General features: G+C 36.6%; 2 protein-coding genes across 2 annotated transcripts; one reads left to right on the top strand and one right to left on the bottom strand.

The window, feature by feature from the left end:
- Window positions 1–9,683: 9,683 nt before the first annotated feature.
- On the top strand, window positions 9,684–15,703 carry LOC135617276 (proteasome subunit beta type-6-like). The gene is made up of 8 exons (XM_065117329.1): window positions 9,684–9,873; window positions 10,008–10,084; window positions 11,508–11,563; window positions 11,846–11,918; window positions 12,377–12,488; window positions 13,516–13,589; window positions 14,589–14,663; window positions 15,200–15,703. The coding sequence occupies exons 1-8, from the start codon at window positions 9,771–9,773 to the stop codon at window positions 15,332–15,334; spliced, it is 705 nt and encodes a 234-aa protein (XP_064973401.1). The 5' UTR covers window positions 9,684–9,770; the 3' UTR covers window positions 15,335–15,703.
- Window positions 15,704–16,296: 593 nt separating this feature from the next.
- Window positions 16,297–20,465, bottom strand: LOC135617275 (gamma-glutamylcyclotransferase 2-2-like). Its single transcript, XM_065117327.1, has 9 exons — window positions 20,211–20,465; window positions 18,832–19,128; window positions 18,672–18,748; window positions 17,656–17,712; window positions 17,523–17,579; window positions 17,394–17,434; window positions 17,207–17,278; window positions 17,046–17,125; window positions 16,297–16,632 (listed from the first exon to the last, which is right to left on the bottom strand). Exons 2-9 carry the CDS (start codon window positions 18,938–18,940, stop codon window positions 16,469–16,471), a joined length of 657 nt encoding a protein of 218 aa, XP_064973399.1. The 5' UTR covers window positions 18,941–19,128; window positions 20,211–20,465; the 3' UTR covers window positions 16,297–16,468.
- Window positions 20,466–20,559: the final 94 nt, after the last annotated feature.

The raw sequence follows: 20,559 nt of genomic DNA, 5'->3' as shown, positions 1-20,559 counted from the left end.
ACCGGGAGCACTAATAATTTTATGAACAAAAAGACTACTGTACGAAGGCCTTACTATTTAGAATTACAGCAGGTTTGACGTTAAGGTCGTCGATGGACGAATTTTGAAGTATGATCATAGGTGCCCACGGGTGAAACTATTGCTATAGGACCAAGAGATAATTATAGATTCTTCCTCCTCCCTCTTGATGATTATGAGGTCATGCTCAGCATCGAATGGCTGACGACATTATGTGATGTTTCCTGGAACTTTATAAAACTAATTATGAAATTTTACAGTAAGGGGAAACAAGTGATACTGCACGAGAAACGTAGAGGCAACATAACGACGATTTGCACACAATGAATGGAGAAGGTTTTGTACAAAGCATACAATGACTTTTTGCTACAACTAGAGCAGCAAACTAAGGGAGAGCCAATAGAATTTGAAGACTCAAACCTACTTCCTTTGCTTGTTGAATTTTCAGATATATTTGACGAACCACGCAACCTATCTCTTGCCTGTCGGCATGATCATTATATACCAATTTTTTCGGGCAAACCTCCAACAAATACTCGGCCATATCGGTATCCACCTCTCAAGAAAGATAAAATAGAAATGATTATAAAAGAGATGCTGGATACAAAAGTTATTCAACTAAGTTGCAGCCCCTACTCTTCATCAGTGCTCCTCGTACGAAAGAAAGACGGAACATGGCGAATGTGCGTTGACTATCGAGCTCTCAACGACATAATCGTCAAGGACAAATACCCTATTCCAGTAGTAGATGAATTGCTGGATGAATTAAAGGGAGCATGAGTCTTCATAAAGCTAGACCTTCGATTCAGGTATCATCGAATACGAGTGTGTGAAGAAGACATACCAAAAACTACATTTCAAACACACAACGGCCACTACAAATTTTTGGTAATGCCCTTTGGTCTCACCAATGCTCCCTCCACCTTCCGGAGCCTTATGAATGATATTTTCTGGAATTATCTTCGTAAGTTTGTACTAGTTTTCTTCGACGATATCCTTATTTACAACCCTTCTCTTGAAAGTCATTTTCAACACTTACGACTTGTTTTGACGATTTTGCGAGAACATGTTTTTTTATCAAAAAATCGAAGTATAGCTTTCTTCAATATAAGGTGGAATATCTTAGGCATATCATATCAAATGAAGGTGTGGTGGTGGACCCCTCCAAAATTGAAGCAATGAAGAACTGACCGACCCCGAGGAACATAAAATCGCTACATGGCTTTCTCGGTTTAATAGGCTACTACCATAAGTTCGTGAAAAACTATAGAAAGATCAATGCACCTCTTACTTCTTTACTAAATAAATATATTTTCCAATGGTCGGATAAAGCCACCACCGCCTTCGACGAACTTAAAGCCATAATGACGACAACTCCCGTACTAGTGCTACTCGACTTCGGCAAGACTTTTGTTATTGAAGCCGATACTTCCGGAGTCGGAATTGGTGTTATATTAATTAAGGTGGCCACCCTCTCACTTATACCAGTAAGGCATTATCTCCTTCCCATCTCATGATGACTATTTACGACAAGGAGATGCTCGCGATTGTGCATGCGGTGGCCAAATAGAGACCGTACTTGATTGGGCGATGCTTTTAAATCAAGACTGGCCATAAATGCCTAAAAATATTTCTTGAAGCAGAAGATATCTTCCCCCGAGTAGCAAAAATGGGTAACAAAGTTTCTTAGATTTGATTATGAAATAACTTATAAAATGGGGAAAGAGAATGTTATTACAAATGCGCTTTCACGACTACCCGAGCAAGCTGAATTTTCGATCGTTTCACTTTCGACCAACAACTTCCTCTAGGATATTAAGAGAGAATGGCAGGAAGATTTGGAGACCAGTAAGATCATAAAAAAATTAGAGGAAACACCAAGCTACATGGCTTATTATAGTTGGGACTTAAAAGAATTGTGCTATAAGAGACGTATGGTGCCTGTGCCAAATTCTACTTACATAAAGACTATCCTTCAAGAGATGCATTCCACACCTGCGGCCAGGCACTCTAGGTTCTTTAGAACCTATAAGAGAATTAAGCAAAATTTTTATTGAATAGGGATAAAAAATATTATTACTGAATTTGTAACACAATGTGATGTATGTCAACGACATAAAGGTGAGACAGTGACAAGTCCTGAAAAACTACAACCTTTACCCGTCCCAGACTCAATATGGACTAATATATTAATGGACTTCATCGAAGGGCTTCTCTCATCATAAGGAAAATGTATAATTTTTGTCATGATGGATCGCCTTACAAAGTATGCTCACTTTTTCATTGTTCGTAATCCCGCTTCTAGTATTACTCAAATCTTTATAGAGAATATCGTAAAATTGCATGAGATGTCGAGATCTTTTATAAGTGATCGTGATAAGATCTTCATTAGTAGATTTTGGACAAAGATATTCCAGATGCAGGGCACTAAATTAAAAATAAGTATGACGTATCACCAACAAACCGACGGCTAGACTAAAGTAGTGAACAGGTGCTTGGAGACATACCTCTGATGCTTCACCAGTGACCGGCCCAAAGAGTGTACAAGTGGCTTCCCTCGGTTGAGTGGTGGTATAATACAACTTATCATTCATCCACAAAATATATTCCCTATAAGGCTATATATGACCGACCTCCCCTTGTGATCTCAAAATATGTGTTGGGCACCTCTAAAGTAGAATAAGTATATAGGGAACTATAAGACAAAGACACAATACTGAAGTTACTAAAAGATAATCTCACTGCAGCTTAAGCAAGAATGAAATAACAATATGATCAACACAAAGGCGAAAAAGAATTTTTAGTAGGAGTTTGGGTCTTCCTATGGCTCCAACCATACAAGCAAACATCAATCCAGACCATAGCATCTATGAAGCTTTCACCTCGGTTCTATAGACCCTACCAAATTTTGGAGCGGATCGGAGTGGTAGCATACAGATTGGACTTACCCGCTAGCTTTCGAATCCATCCAGTCTTCCATGTGTTGTGTTTAAAGCTCAAGCTGGGATAAAATGAGACAACCCAAAGTTATATACCAAATATGACTACCTAAAGAGAACTTCAAACCCAACCGAGTGTTATTATTGATCGACGGATCGTGACTCGATGACGATGACCCACTACTGAAGTACTAATATAGTGGATGAACCTACCAGCAGAAGATGCCACTTGAGAAAAATATAACAACTTGAAGATCAAATTCTCAGAATTCATGAATCATTAGCCTCAAGGACAAGACTGATTTGAAGAGGACAGGTCTATTAGGACTCTAGCCAAGAGAGTCCTAATTGAAAGGGGTATTCATGTAAAACGTACCTAGCCGATCGTTATTACAGAGGTGAAGAAGCTGGCTAAGAATATGATTAGTTTAGAGGTTGCTTCTTAGAGAATCATTAGGAGTTGTTAGAAGTAGGAGTCCTATTAGGAGTCTTGAGTAGGAGTCCTATTAGAAGTTGGGGTTTAGAAGCCCTATAAATAGTCATATATTCATCCTCTTTTGATAAGAAATAGATGAATCTTTATAACAGCCTTTGAGCAGCAACTTAGAGGAAGGAATCCCTATAGAATTCTAAGGAGATCGATCCCCTAAAGAGATCAACCCCAAGCTTAGAATCTACATGGGTTCTAATAGTAGGTTTTGCACCTAATTAATCTCAATATTAATAGAGGCAATAACATGATATTTGGCCTGCATAGAAAATCGAGTAGTAGTTTTTTATTTATTTTAAACTCTAATTAATTGAGTTGACTCCAAGAAAAATGATAGAGGTAGAGGTGTGATCATCATAATTCTTTACTCAATCCACATCAACAAAAGTACGAAGACTTAATGAAGATCCTTTATGAATTAGGAGGTCATAAGTGAAGATATCTTTTAAGCAATAAATGATTCACTTAATTGGACTCCGATTTGATGATGGTTAATGTATGAATTAAGATAGTTTCTTGACTATAAATGAAATATATGGCTCGAATATCATAAGGCATAAAGTATATAATAATAAAGGATAATATCAACTAGGGATGAGCCATCATGAAACTAAGGGAGGTGATATTTACATAGGATTGAAAACTTCTTTATCACTATCTATTTTAGTCTTATTAAGTAAATTATATATATACTTTTGTTGTGATAAGAAAAATAATAATGAGATTGGTACTATCTCTATAACAAGAAAGTAGCTTAATGAACTAAGAGCATGGTATATTGAAGAATGGTGAGAGTACACTTATGAACTGGTGCATAAAATCAATAGAGCTCAATGTAATTATAATGTCACTTGTATATATTAATAAAAGGAGAGTAATCTTGCCTTTGCGGACAATAAATAATGATAAATCATATTTTGGGTTGACAAAATTATATAATTTTAAATATTTATGTAATTCAATATACCATGCTCTTGGTGCCTAATAAAGTTAATAGATGATTTTTTATTATTTACTTGCTAGTCATATGTATCTTCTAAGCCAATCACGTGAGTAATGATACATGTGATATGATACACATTCTTTATATTTATTATTATTTAATATTTTATCACTTTATATTACTTATTACATATATGCATATATATTGTGATGTCCATAAATCTGTACAATGTGAATCAGCTCGTGATGAGATCACGATAATGAGACTAATTCATCTTTAAACACAGAACCTAAATAATCCTGGTCATAGGTTACTCAAAAAGGACATCGAGATAACTGGATAGACTTTTGTGTTATATACCCATCTATATGATAGAGGTAACTGGTTTTATAGTTGCTTGTACGGGGACACTAAGGATACAATGCAAGTAATAATTGGAGAATGAGTTTACTAATTGATCCGCTCACGGAATACTAGATGGTTGATGATACCTTATTGTTAGACAATGATTCCGTAGTCCCAGTAGTATATCTGATCCTTAGACTTAAGATACCAAGGATGTCCTGTATGAGTACTCCACTCTTTGATACTAGACTTATAGGTTTGAAAGTTCCAAATCTAGTACAACCGATTTTTGGGAGTGACAACCAACTTTACAAGGGCTATTGAGTGTCGATAGAGGATCATCCGCTCTCAGATCATGAGAGGAATATCTTATATATTCTTGCTCAAACAAATCTTTGGCCAAGGTCATTCGGATTGAGAGAAAAAGAGTTCTTTGGGAGAATTCGATTAGAGCGAGACTCAAGGAGAAATCATATAGGCTAGATAGCACTGTGCCCACTATATGGTCTGTAGGATATTAGATAGATGAGAGACTATAGGTATATAATAATTGAGGATAAATAGGTCCAAACGATTAGATTCCCCTATATCGTCTAGGGACTAGGTGTAGTGGCCTAGTACATTCATAATCGATGAGTCGAGTGAATTATTATGGAGATAATAATTTATTGAGCTAGAAGGAGTTCTGATAAGTATGACTTACGGCTAACTCGATATTGGGCCTAGAGGTTCAAATATGAGTTATCCGTTAGAGCCCATATTTTATTGGATATCCAATAAGCTCCTGAATTATTAGATCCCATAGATGAGATTCAAAAAAAGATAATAAGAGATTATTGGGTAGAGACTCACTAATCTAAGAGGCTTAAGTAATTGATGAAGATCTAGTACCCAATAGGGTAGGATCCATTAAGATTAATTGGGGGCCTCTATAAATAGGAGGGAACTAAAGGCTTATAGGCTGGGGCTTCTAAATTGTCACCCCCTATTCTTCTCTCCCCTTCTCCTCCTCAGATAGCAGGTCTGGAGATTTGAGGAGTATCGTTGCAACCCTACTATGTGGATCATCGCTAGAGAGGAGAATGCTTGACCTCTCCTATTCTCCTCTCCCCTTCTCCTCCTCAGATAGCAGGTCTGGAGATTTGAGGAGTATCGTTGCAACCCTACTATGTGGATCATCGCTAGAGAGGAGGATGCTTGACCTCATTTATCCACTCCTACAAATCTGCATGGATTTAGGGATATATGTATAGGGAAATCTGGGGGGTAATCTCACATGCGCAGCGAAAGAACATGAAAAACAAAATCCCCAAATTTTTCATCAATGTATTCATCGTCGTGAGAAGATTGGTACATAAAATCCGTAGAACTTAAAACTGCGTATATTAAAGATTGTGTTACTTAAGGAGATCGTGTATCCTTAAATCTCTATAGATCTTTAGGAGATGATGAAGGAGGTCAAGCGTCCTCCTCTCTAGTGGTGATCCACATAGCAAGGCTACGACGATGCTCCTCGAATCTCTAGGCCTGCTATTCGAGAAGGAGAATAGGAGATGACAACTCAAAGAGGCTTTAGCCTATGAACCATTAGTTCCCTCCTATTTATAGAGGTCCTTTATCAATTTAACCCTAATGGATCATGCTCTATTGAGTATTGGATCTCCATCCAACTACTGAAGTATATCAGATTAGTAGATCTATATCTAATAATCTCTCATTAGCTTTTATTGGATCTCATCCATAGGATCCAATAATTCAGGGCCTTATTGGATGTCTAATAAGATAGGGGCTTCGGTGGAAATCTCATATCCGAACCTCTACTCATCGTATTGCCTACCATATATGTATAACCCTCTAGGCTCAATATCGAGATGGTTGTGAGTCATACCTGTCAGAACTCCTTATGACTTAATAAATTATTATCTCTATAATAATTCACTCGACTCATCGATTGCGGACGTACTAGGCCATTACACCGCAGTCCCCAAACAATACAAGGGAATCTAATCCATTAGACCTATATGTCCTCAGTTACCATATACCTATAGTCCCTCATCCATCTAATATCCCAAAGACCGTATACCGAGCATATGTTGTCAGACCCATATGGTTTCTACTCGAGTATCGCTCTACTCGGATTCTCCTTAAGAACTTTTTCTCTCTCAATCCGAATGATCTTAGCTAGGGATTTATCTTAGTAAGAACAAATGAGATATTCCTCTCATGATACCGAGAGCAAATGATCTTCTATCGACACTTAATAGTCTACGTAAGGTTGGCTACCACTCTCGATGACCGGCTGTGCTAAATTTGAAACCTCCAGACCTATAAATCCGGTATCAAAGAGTGAAGTACTTATACAAGATATCCTTGGTATCTCAAGTCTAAGGACCAGGTACACCACTAGGACCACAGAATCGTTATCTAACAATAAGGCATCATCAATCATCCAACATTCTGTAAGCGGATCAATCAGTGAACTCATTCTCTAATGAGCACCTGTACTGTATTTATAGTGTCCCCACATGAGCAGCTATGAGACCAGCTGCATCTATTATATGGACGAGTATACAACACACCGGTCTGTCCGGTTATCTCGATGTCCCTCTCGAGTAACCTATGACCGTGATTATTTAAGATTTATATTTAAAGACGAATCAATCTCATTATCATGATCTGATTCCCATTGCATAAATCCATAGACATCATAATATATTCAAGCAATAGGAAATATAAAGTGATAAAATATCAAATAATAATAATAAGCAATAAGACTACGTGTCAAGTCATTCGTGTAATCACTCATGTGATTGACTTGTAGGGCACCTATGACTAGCAATATGATCTCCCTAGGTAATACAACTATCTAACAGATGGTTTTCATAGATTTTGCTCACTAATCTTCATACGACGATAAATATCTTTTGAGAAATTTAAGATTTTTATTTTTTGTTCTTATACTGCATATGCATATGTGATAATGTTCCTAGATTTTTCAACATTACTAACTTGTATAAGAAAGTCGTAGTTAATGAACTATAGAGATTATTGCCTATAAACAGTATAAGTGAGAGTCCTTGGAATACATTGTTAATATCATGTAGGAATAATTTTGTATATCAGTTCATAAGTACCCTCTCTAATACTTTTCTCCAAAAGGATGTTAGTTCATTGTAGAGATAGTACCATTCTCATTGGGGACTCTTCATCAGCACAGCTACATACATAATTTACTTGACTAGATTACGATGAATGATGCTAAAGAAGTTTTCAATCCTATACTCACATCATCTCCCTTGAAACTTCACGATGGCTCACCTCTAAACGTTGCTGTCATTTATTACTCTACACTTTGGTGTCCAACATTATCTCTTTTTAACTAGAGTAGATATTTTATCTATAATAATAAATTATCTCAATTCATGCATCAAATATTATCAAATTATTAAAGTAAAATCAAGTAAATTTTTTATTACTTGAAAAATACTTTAATATATGTCATTCTAATTCTTAAAGAGTCTTTATTAAATCTTTATACTTTTGTGATGCTGATCGAGCAAGGAATCATAATGATCTTAGAGCCAACTCAATTAGTTTATATTCAAAAAACAAAAAAAATCTTCTACAAAGACCGAGTATCATAGTCTCCCTACTAAGATTAATTGGGTGCAAAACTTGCTACATGAATTTTAAATTTCATAATCATCCCCATCAACTAAACATTATGATAATGTTGGTGCTATTATCTATCTGCTAGTTCAATGATAAATTATATAGTCTTTGACTTTTACTTTGTTCATGATCAGATTTCTCAAAAAAAAAACTTAATAATGTAAGTCACATCCACAAACAGATCAATTCTTTAACTCCTTGCAAAGTCACTATCACACCGACTATTTACTCACCAACCTTTCAAGATTGATGGAACACGAATCTTACGGGGATTATAATGAATACTGGATGATTATGATCACTCCAATTCATACTTATGATTATAATCACAATAACTAAGGGAAGTACACATTATATAAATCCTTGACTATTGCGTTCATATCTAAGCTAGACAGAGAATTATTATAATTGCCTCTAATTTAGGACATCGATTGGGCTTGTAACATATATAAATTATAACGTACAACAATAAAATCAACATAGCAATGGGCCCAATATATATTATAAGAAAATAATAAATGTTGGATGATTATGTTCGCACCAATTCATATCTGTGATTTTGATCGGAAGTACACCTACACAAATCCTTGACTATTGTATTCATCCCTAAGTTAGACAGAGAGAATTATTATAATTACTTTTGATTTAAGATTTTGATTCATCTCGTAACATGCATAAATTACAACGTATAACAATGAAATCAATTTCTTTACTATTCTTTATGCTATACAACTCCACCTTCTATAGCCTCAACCAAAGCTTGTCATCCTTGCCATCATTCTTGAGCCTCTTAACAACTTTCTACCGCATTTATTATTTCCTTATAAGATAAACCAACCAACATTTACTAACATCGATGCCTACATGTTGATGCTAAACACTACAATGATCTTCATATCAATTGCCCATCGAAGTAGACTTTTAGAGGATGGAAAAGTTGACCATGGAAAATGGAAGAGAACATGTAACAACAGTACATAAAATAAAGGAATTAACTCGTCTACTTTTCTATCGTCAAAATGCATGCCATCGTTGGGAAACCTTCTCCGTCAACCCGAGCTCAAGAAGATGGACATGCAAGGAAACCATACCGCCGAATGTTATGGGCCCGATCGGGACGAATCGGGTCGGGTTCAAATATATGGTGACCCGAACCGCTTTTTGACCGACCGGGTTTGGGCGTCTATCTGACCACAGTAGACCCGGCCTATCTATCACGTGACCATTACGTGACGGATGGCTTTCGTTTCTCCGTCGCGTCATCGTTTTATGTCTCGCTCGGCTCGATGTAAAGACTTCTTTCTAGGGTTTGGGCCTTCTCGTCCTCCTCTCTCGTTTCTTGTTCTAGCCGTAGATATCTGCGATGGATATTGATCTCAGTGCGCCCCATTCGATGGGAACCACCATCATCGGTGTCACATACAACGGCGGCGTCGTCCTCGGCGCCGATTCCAGGACGAGCACAGGTCCAAGCCTACGCGAGGAGAAAATTAATGAAATCTTTGTTTACCGCAACTGTTTCTTTCGGATTTAGTGGGGTTTCTCATAGGTTTTCTCTTGTTTTTGTCCCTTTCTTGACGTGTTTGGATTTTGCCCACAGGGATGTACGTTGCCAACCGGGCGTCGGATAAGATCACCCAGCTGACGGATAATGTCTACATTTGCCGTTCTGGATCGGTAATTCTTGCTTTTACATTCTTGCGCGCGAATCGCATGCATCAAGATCGCATCTTGCTAGTGATTGATTTGGTTTCGTTTCTTGATTGTGGCAAATCAATTCGACACGATTGGTGTTGGAATCGGTTTTCCTGACATTGCTTTACAGCCTAATAGGTTTTCCTTTGTCTTGTCGTGAGTACGCGCCTGGTCGATTTGCTACTACTAGAGAAACTTTAATTGTCTGATTGATCTATTATTGAAATTCCTTCCCTCGGTGTGAGTTTCGGTGTGTTGCTTCTCGTAATCTTGGTAGAAACAGAATTCGTGCTTGTGTTATATATTCTGTGGATATTAAGTGGATCACTATGTAAAGAGGACTTATCTTGGAACATGTAGTTACGATGGTTTTAACCTTTCCAAAATGACAATGCAAATGTTATCTATGCCATGCTGAACTATTTGTTGGATGCAGTTATAGTTTTGAGCATATTAGTGTATGGAAAAAAATATGGTCTTATGAGTGTGTTTATAAAGCTAAATTCCGTTAGTTCCTGGCCATGCTTAGTAGTTCTTCTTTCTTCTTCTTCTTCTACTTCTTCTTCTTCTTCTTCTTCTTATATTTGGGACCTTACAATGCAGTTGCAGATGATGTCTATTTTTAAGTAATCTTCTCTCCATTTTCAACTGTGCTGTTTCTACTTGCATTTGATATACTGTGGTGTTTGTTATCATATTATTAATTTGTTATATTTTAGACAACAAATTATATTTGGACCATCTGTAAGACAAATACTGGATGTCAAGAGGCATAACTTTGAGCGGTAGTGGTAAGAGCATAGATTACAACAAGAGTCCGACAACATATATGGAGGCCAATCAGGCAGCTAATTGCATTGTATGTATCAGCTGCATTCTCTCCTGGCTTCAAGACAATTTCAATCTGTTGTAACATTTAATCTCCGTTTCCTTTTCTTAAATTCCCAAGATAAACTTGTTTTCCATCTCTGTTAAGTCAACTATTAAGGAAAAACTCCAATTAGAACCCTAAGATCTATAGTTGTGCCCTAATTTACCTGTCAAAGAAAAGATAAACTTGAAACTTATTAGATAAAATAATAAATAATATACTTAATTAAAACTGAGTAAACCAAAATCCTGGTCTAACCCTATGATGCATTATATATTCTTTTTGTTTCATTATAATTTCAGAAGATTTTGTTTTTTGTTGTAGTTTATATGCTAATCAATATCCGCTTTTTGCTTGGTAACTTAAGGTTTCTCCTTCTACAAGCTGCTTGGTAACTTAAGGCTTCTCCTTATACAAGCATCATCAACTATGGAATAATTAGTTACTTATCGAGACATCATTACTTAGTCTACCTAGTTTTCTGACTTTTTTCTTGACGAAAGCAAGCTACTAAAAGTTCGTGATTCCTTTCAGGCTGCTGATTCCCAGGTTATCTCTGATTATGTCAGATACTTCCTTCATCAACACACGTGAGTTTATCAATGTTCCCTTCTTTCTCTTTCTGGTTTAACAAAAAATCCACTTAATAGATACTTCAAACCATTTTTTTTTATTAATTTCACAACTCTAGTAAGGATTTATATCATAAGCTATCAAGTGGAGCTTACAATTTGAAATTAGTTTATCAACAGAAACTCTATTCTTTGAATTGTTTCAAGGATTATCACCAAGTATCCATGAAGAGGTTTAGCTGATTATTTTTATTGCTGTAATGCTGGTTTGGTTTAACTGGTCTTCCATATTTGTTTCAGAATTCAACTTGGGCAGCCTGCGACAGTCAAGGTGGCAGCTAATCTAGTTAGATTATTGTCATATCAAAACAAGGTATCAACATTTTACTTCTGTAATAGAAAAAAGTTTTATTTTTGTTGTCAGTGTTAATCTATTATAAATTAGAATTATGGTACTTATTTATTTTACATAAACAATGGTATGATAAGAGGTATATCATGTAACTATACACCTGTGAGATTATTATCTTCTTGTGCCATTACTAAATGCCAAACCAATAAAGTTGATATTAGACTGGGTCTCCTTTTATGCAGTTTTGAACCATTCCATGTGTTTTGCTGTATCATAATATGAAATATGGGACCTCTTATTACTATTTTTTGCTTTAGTTTTTGTCTCATACCTTATCCATGAAAAAGGAGTTGAATGAAATATTGAACTGACTGATCCTTTTATATTAGCTGCATACATTTTCTTTTGTATTTCTGCTTTTAATTATTTTTCGCAACATAGTATATACATTGTCTAACTTGTGTCATGAACATTTCTAGAACATGCTGCAAATGGGTGTCATTGTTGGTGGATGGGATAAGTATGAAGGAGGTCAAATATATTCTGTGCCCCTTGGAGGGACAATCTTGAAGCAACCTTTTGCTATTGGAGGTGTGTATCACAATCAGTGTTCTTGAAATGGATGTTTATTCTCGTTTGCTTCGTTTTGCATAATGCATAGTTCATATATAATACTACATGCTGCAAAGCAGGGCTTGATTTTGAAAATTCAGTAGCATTATAGTTTTCAAGCAAAAAAGTTTGGATACTGATTATGCTGCAAAGCAGGGCTTGATTTTGAAAATTCAGTATCATTATAGTTTGCAAGCAAAAAGTTTGTGTGATATGCCATTCACAAGTGCTGAAAATGGATCCCTATAGTGGGCTCATGAGAATATTAAGAAACTTTTTTTTTTTGACAATTTCAGCCCAAATCCAGGCGTATTAGTCCTTCTGTAAGGCATGCCCCAATTTTGATCTGATCCATTCTACGGTCAGGATTGGGCTACTTTAATATGAACATTCTTATAATAGATTAGATAAATTCGCATTGTTGCTGACAAATAACCAACTTTAATAGGATTGTCACTGGTAATATGGTTCATTTTTATGAACCATTTGAAATGACAACATTGTTGCTGACAAATAACCAAAAAGCTTTTGTCAGATGGTAAAATAATGCTGGACTCCTACTCACATAGCTAAAATTGCTGATTACGCTTGTGTGTCTAATAATATTTTATGTTAAATTTTAGTGATTTACTAGTACATGGCTACATGCACTATATATGCATACATACTTGAGGTTAGACCACTTGATCAATATGCATTGCCAAAGGATTAATGGCTGATGGAGCAGTTGCGCCTAAACTAAATGACAATAACATCAAACATTGTAGGAATTTGTGGTCTATGTTTATTATTTATGTTTGGGGACTTTCTGCATTTCTGATTTTAGTCAAGTAAATAGCAGGATACACATAGTGGAAGGTCAAAGCACATTGTTTTATGAATGTTTTTGAGCTTTTTGAGTGTCATTAGCCTTAGAATTTAGATATTGTGTAATGGTGCCTTGTTCTTGTTTTCGTAATACCATTGGTCGACCTTGTTATTGAATATAAATGTGTACTCATAACAGGATCTGGTTCAACCTATCTTTATGGTTTCTTTGATCAAGCATGGAAGGAAGGAATGAGCAAAGATGAAGCAGAGGTATGCAAAATATTGACTTTTGTGCCTGATATCTCTAGTGTCAATATGATTTGCAAAAGATCTTGTTCCTGTGTTATCACACAATTACAGATCAAATTCTGTCAGATGTCTTGAGTAGGTGGCAGCTTATATAGCTATTTATTATCACCACATCAAATACTCTTGATCTAGATCTCCAATTCTAGCAGGATCAGTCTGGTTAGTTGCCCTTGCTGCTCAGGATGTTTGGGCAATTCTAGATGACGGGTACTTCAAGGCACTTTGTATCTTGTTAAGCATACAAGACATTTCTTTATTCAAGTTGAAGTTCAAGCAAGGGAGTGCTCATGAACTGATCTCTTATTGTTGTACTATCTTGTCTAGGCACATATCCACAATCTACTATTGATGAAGTACAAGATTGTAAATTTATGTTCCTAAAGGATATAACAAGAAGTCTTACATAAGGCTATAATAAACCAGGTGGAATCAGAACCTTCTTATTACTTGTCCTCCATTGTTACCATTCATTGTTTAATATACTTGCTGTTTGTCCTCCCCTTCAGAACTATGAAAGGAGTTAAATAGCAAATTTTAGTATATGCTGCTGGTCAGTTTATTAAACTTTGAACTTTTACATAATGTTTTGGCTTTCTGTTTGGAAGATGGGAACACTGAAAGAACAAATGTAATTAACCAACTAGCTTTAAGTGTTAAACCTACCAAGGTTAAACAGCTGCTGCTTCTTTTTTCTCTAGAAATTATTTCTGTTCAGACCAACTGTAGGCAAATCATGATTTTGATTTAAAAGAAGTACAGATCTTTCCTGTCAGGAATTACTAAAGTGATGCTGATTTAATATGATAATGTTCCTGCATGAATGATTTATGGTAAATATTAATCTTTCTTCATTTGCTTGTCTGTTGCACTGTTATATGCAGACAATTTTTGGTTGTTTTAACTATCATCAGCAGGAAATTATCTTGTGATTTTATGATGCTTTGTTTTTCCAAAATGCAGAAATTAGTGGTGAAGGCAGTTTCTCTTGCTATTGCACGTGATGGGGCCAGTGGAGGTGTTGTGCGTACTGTTACTGTGAGTATCTTCATTATGTATATCATACAAAACTAACTTTCGTGCAAAGGTTTTATGGATTCCTGCTAAAGATTCTACCCTTGTATTTGATTAGAAGGGTGCCAAAAAGATGAATCGTGGTGCTTTTGTTTTCTAAGGCATATCTGCATAACTTTTCATTTCTAATGGTTTCACAATAATTGTTTAAGCAACCCAAATTGTTACCTTGAGCTTTTGCAAAGTGTGTTTATTTGAATCTGACACCATGCCCTTCATAGCTAGTTTCAAGAAGAAACTCCTGCTGACTTTTGTTAGTGTAATTGATTTTCACATTTTCATTGGAAAATGCCAAATCTATTAGATCAACTGATTGATTGGTCTGCGAGTTGGTTGTTGCTAAAACCATTAAACAAATGGATGTTGATTCAGTGTTCTTTGTTCTATGGAGAAGTCTCAATTCTTCAGCTCATGCATAAGTAGTTCGTGGTTACTTAAAAATTTCTGCAGCCTCAGCGTAGCTCATATTTGTTGCACTCATTTTGCTTGTGGATTTGCAGATCAATGCTGATGGTGTTACGAAGAACTTCTACACCGGCGACTCGCTCCCCCTGTGGCATGAAGAGCTGGAGCCACACAACTCGCTACTAGACATCCTCTTGGCCAGCAGCAGCCCCGAGCCTATGAGCACATGATTTCTTGGTCTCCCGAGTTGCTCCAGTTCTTAGAATCTATCTCGACTTGGATGCCATCAATGTTCCTTTCGAAATTGGTGTTTGCTTGCTTAGTAGATAGGCAGCTCACCAATATACTCTTGTTGGGTTTCGAGGAATACAGCAGTAGCGAGACTTGGCTAAGTGCATCCGTGAAAAGAATGTTGTCTCTAGCGTGTGGACGTGTTTCCTTATGCCCCTTCTTCCCTATCTCCACCAGTGGGCAAATTAAATCCATCTTTTTGCACGGTCTCGTTATTAACGAACGAATATGACTGGATTCTTTTTGTGAAGATGAACTTGTGTTTTATGTAGCCAAAAAAATATTATGAAATGTGAACAAATTATACATGCAACAAGTCTCTTCTTTCTAAGATAATGCTAGTTAGGCCACCCACACACCACCGTTTCATATTCATTCAGGGGGGTCTATACAACAACAGTTAATACACGATGATCTGAAATGCTTTGTACTTCCCACCTTTGATTACGATGAAGCACCAGCAAATCATAGCACCTAATTTTGTTTTTCCTTCAGATGTAGTAGCCATAGAAATGATGCGAAAAGGATGCAAGATTTACCAATATTGGTACACAAGTAAATTTATTATTATTATTATTATTATTATTATTATTATTATTATTATTATTTATTTATTTCCATGGTCTCAGGCATTTGCTAATTTAACAGATAAAGAATTTATACCATCATCATTATTATTATTTGTTTTCAAACATTAGGCCGTCATGGATATTAAATAGGTGAATCGTCGCAAAAGCCTCACACGATACTTCCATCTAGAAGAAGGTGGGTCGGCACCAGCAAATGCATAGATACCAAAATATAAAAATAAAAATAAAAAAATGAAATAGGTGACTCTTCACAAAAGCCTCACCCGAAACTTACTTCCCATCTCGACGAAGGTGGCACGAGCAAATGCATAGATCCCAGAATAAAAAAAGTAATTTAAGTCAGGTCTGAAGGAGCTGATCATTCAAAAGGTTTTTAACAGATAATTGAAGCAGATAGAGTTAGTACCAAATAAGAGGGAGAAGCTCGTGCATGCTTTGAGATAATGTTCCTTCGCTTCGTTAATTAGACAAGACTGCTCGTTTTCATCTTGAATTCACCACAGTGGTTTCCGGGAGTGGGGAGAGCTGCATACGGGGTCGATGAGACTTGATCGAGGCATGGGAGGCTGCAATCTTTTTCTCTTTCAGCCTGGCAAGCACCTTCCTGACCTCGTTTGCCAGCTCAATCACCCTACCATCTTCGTGACCTGCAATTGTTCTCTTACTATATAATCAACTGATTACTAGACTTCTATATAAGAGCAAATCAAATAAACATCTGGTCAAAGTGTAGGAAAAAAAAAGGATATACTGTATGCTAAGATCATTAAAGTAGCATACAGACAGCTATTTGCTCTAGTGCACTGTGAAGGATGAAAAAGTCACACCCCTAAAATGAATGTATCCATCAGATTCAATCAATCATAAAAAAATATGGTGTATTCCGTCCAAATTAAGTTTCACAACAGCTGACTGCCTGACATCCTTCTTGGGCTGTTCCATGTTTTAATTCACATTGGCATCCTTCATTGCACTAGATATGATATTAACAATGACATTTTGGGGAGATTAAAAGACACATCTAACACTTATCACAAAAGTTCTGGGAGATGGTTCTTACCAATGTCATACAGTGCTTTTTCTAGCAAAAACAGGTAGTCTCTGTTGTTCCCACAAGGACCACTTGCAGTAGCAATTTGCCTGAAATTATGCAGATAGTCGAGCTATTGTAGAAAAAGAGGCGAAAGAAGATGGATTCTAGTGAGATATCTACTGCATTACCTTGCCATTTCCTCCAGTGGAGCTGGACCTAGGTAGTACCTGTTGGCTTCTTTGTCAGGGGTGGACACGAAACTGCACAGGAAATGAATACCCAAACTCCAGTTAAAAACAAAAGCAGCTTATCATGAAAATGCATCAATGCTATATTTCAGAGAAAAGAAGATTTATTAGAGAGTATGTTTCTTACACAAGAACGCCTGTCACAGCTGGCTTTATTGGATCATCCTCCTAAAGGAATAGACGCCACATTAAAAGAACAGGAAAACAAAAGGCCAAAAACAAGCAAAAAGAGAATGACATAAGTTTTGGACTATACCTTGTAAAAGTCTACAGATGCCTTCATGTCATATTCACATTCTCTTCTCTCCAAATACTGAAATGTTCAGCAAATATTACATATACAATGAATAAAGAATTCAATCAGAAATGACAAACTAAATAAACATCACCTGAATTGCTGCCTTTTCCTTCTCTCTGTCTCCTTTAACACAATATGCAGAACCCCACTGACAGATAACACAGATCTTGTTATAACAAAAGTATGAATAAAATTTCAAGGGATAAATAGGAAAGCTGTTATGTCCAAATTAAGAACAGCCAAGCCACAAACATAACTGCAGGTCTACTGGTAATGAGAATCTATAAAGTCACTTATTGTAGATTACTTTATTTACTCCAGAACAGACTTCACATGCTTTCCACATATAGAAAAAAAACCAAATAAGAATGATTCCAACAAACTGTCTGAATATAAATACTTCAGGTCCTCCATGTATATCTTTTGTAAGATGAGGAGAACTATGACCACATATATCAAGGCCAAAGTTGCAAATTTCATGGCTGAAATATGAAGAAGTACGTCAAATTTTGCTTAGGCTACTAAAGAATAATATTACACTTCACAAAATTCAACACCTCTGTAGCCAAAATTACAAACAAGTAGATAATGCAGCCCAATAGGTCTTGAGTTCTGAAATTTCCATTCTCATTTAGAGTAATTTAATTTTAAAATACTACAGTATAGTATTGGATAATTCCTTAACAATACAGCGGCAGATGATCCTAAAAACTTGAACATGAATCAGGCAAAGATCTTTTGAGTTTGAGTATGCAAGTTAGAGAACAACACAGAAATGCCATCAAAACTCTAATGACTGAGATGCTTATGCATGCTAAATCATACCTTAAGATTTAAACATGAATCAGGAATAGATCATTTCAGTCTCAATCTACTAGATGGAGAACAACACAGAAATGCTATAGATATTTTTGTGACAGTAATGTTCTTGTGCATGCTAAATCAAAATTAATTATTCCTCCCTTGGGAAGCAAAAACTCAACAAATATATATTCCTATAGTCTAACAAGCGCCTAAAATGTCAATTTCTGAAATACAAGTAACAAATCAAGCAATGATATAGTCCCCTGACTCAACATCACATGTTAGAAAGTACGATATGCTTACACAGACTGCTCCTTTCTTTGCCTCCAATGTGCAAGTTCTGGCAGGATTAGCTGGTGTACCTCTGTGGTCTATGCATGCTGTAAGATGAAAGAACTCCTATTAGTTTTCCCATCAAAATTTATACAGACTGCTGGCTTATTTATGGATAGGCAACACTTACCAAGATTAAAGACACGCTCATAGTCCTTGATGAACCCAACTATTCTCTCGTCAAAGTCAAATCCAGGGTTCCAGACCAATGATCCATATGCGAAAACCCACAGAACCATTTTTATTTATCTAAAGAGCTAGCTCAATGCACGTGCCTTCCACCAACACGGGTTTGGGGAGGATCGCCGTATCCCGCCTTACCTTGCAAGCAGAGGAGCTTTGTTTGTCACTCGATTCTTGGTCAACCAGTTGGAAAGGAGGGATCTCACAGTGGCAACAAGGTTCACCCTCTCACCATTGTTATTACCTGCATTAACAAAATAGATCTTGAAAGTCATTCATGTGTAATGATCTCTTGGACATATCTTTATTATGCAAGGACCAATTGCATTATTAATTTTTTTGAACATCTTGAAGCACACAAAAGTACCAAAAGAATGTGATGATAAAAAAGATGTATACTTCACCACTAGAGAAGACAAATGTTTCACAAATGTTTCAATTTAACTTATCATGACAATGACTGCGGTGCCAAGTGAAGTGTTGCACTTGTTGACCACAACCAGGAGAAGCTACCACTGACTGAACAAGATGCATTACTTAAGTTTCTCTCCTTTGAAAAGTTCAAATATGTAGAAATATATAAAGGAAAAAAATAGTTCAGCATAAAGTTTTATTGACAAGATACAGCATATGAAACAGCCAAAATCAAATGATTTGATTAATAGCTGATCATAAACTATCCTTTATGGAGCTAATCATTTCTAAATTTGACTAGTTTCTGGACCTTTCTAAATCTTGGTCATTTCCTGCTGCCCTTATTTAAAGCCATATATTTCCCACTTTGACCAGTTGCTAGAAAAGACTTAGATTGTTTATTTTGTTACTCTTACCTCACATTAAATGTTTCCTAATCAACAGGTTGCTGGACACTGTATAGTCTGTCTTTCTTAGAACAAAATAAATGACGAGAAAGTAAGAGAAAAGGCTCCAAAAATCAGTCACACATCCAATTGCAATAGACAAAGGAGGTCGAACTATAACGCCTATCACCTTCCAAGAAGACAACTCGTAAAGCTATTTCGAATAAAGAAAACCTTAGAACAACCCTAATTAGCAGCATTGCAGCTTTCTTGATAGCAACACGAAATGTTTCTCTTGGATATACGAAGAACTTTCCGTCAGCTAAAAATATATGCTAGCACCAAGATAACTAGGCGAAAGACGAGCTACGATTACAAGATCCAGCTTGAAATGCAAACTATTACGATCTTCAACGGCAAATCTCTTATCTTGCCTCGTAAGATGATCTGTCCGCGGATCAGAAAAGAAAAATTCAAGATCCGGGCAGGTCTCACTAAGAACAAGTCCTCGAGACGATTATCTCACCATGACGCCGCGAGCCTCAGAGATCTTGGAGTATCACCGTGGAAAGGGGAGAATTTGGGAGATCGCCGCGGCAATGGAGATGGAGATGGAGATGGAGATGGAGAGAGAGGATGCTTAGGGTCGGAGAGAACAGGGTTTCACCGAGATGAAAACCCTAGATCTCTCCCTCTTCGCTCTTTCCTCTCTCTATTTCTCTCCTCTCCTCTCTCGTGGGTTTGGTTGGGCTTGGAGAGGAGGATGAGGAAGAAGAGAGTGAGGTGACGTGGGCGGTGGTCATTATAAGCAGAACGGTACAGGGATAAGAGCGGGAGGCCACGTATGCATAGGAGAGGCGTGTGATACTCACATA

Source organism: Musa acuminata, chromosome BXJ2-7 (genome assembly GCF_036884655.1).
Source record: "Musa acuminata AAA Group cultivar baxijiao chromosome BXJ2-7, Cavendish_Baxijiao_AAA, whole genome shotgun sequence".
Classification (NCBI taxonomy): Eukaryota; Viridiplantae; Streptophyta; class Magnoliopsida; order Zingiberales; family Musaceae; genus Musa; species Musa acuminata.
Note: the sequence above shows the minus strand (reverse complement) of the source record. Positions and strands in the feature narration are given on the sequence as shown.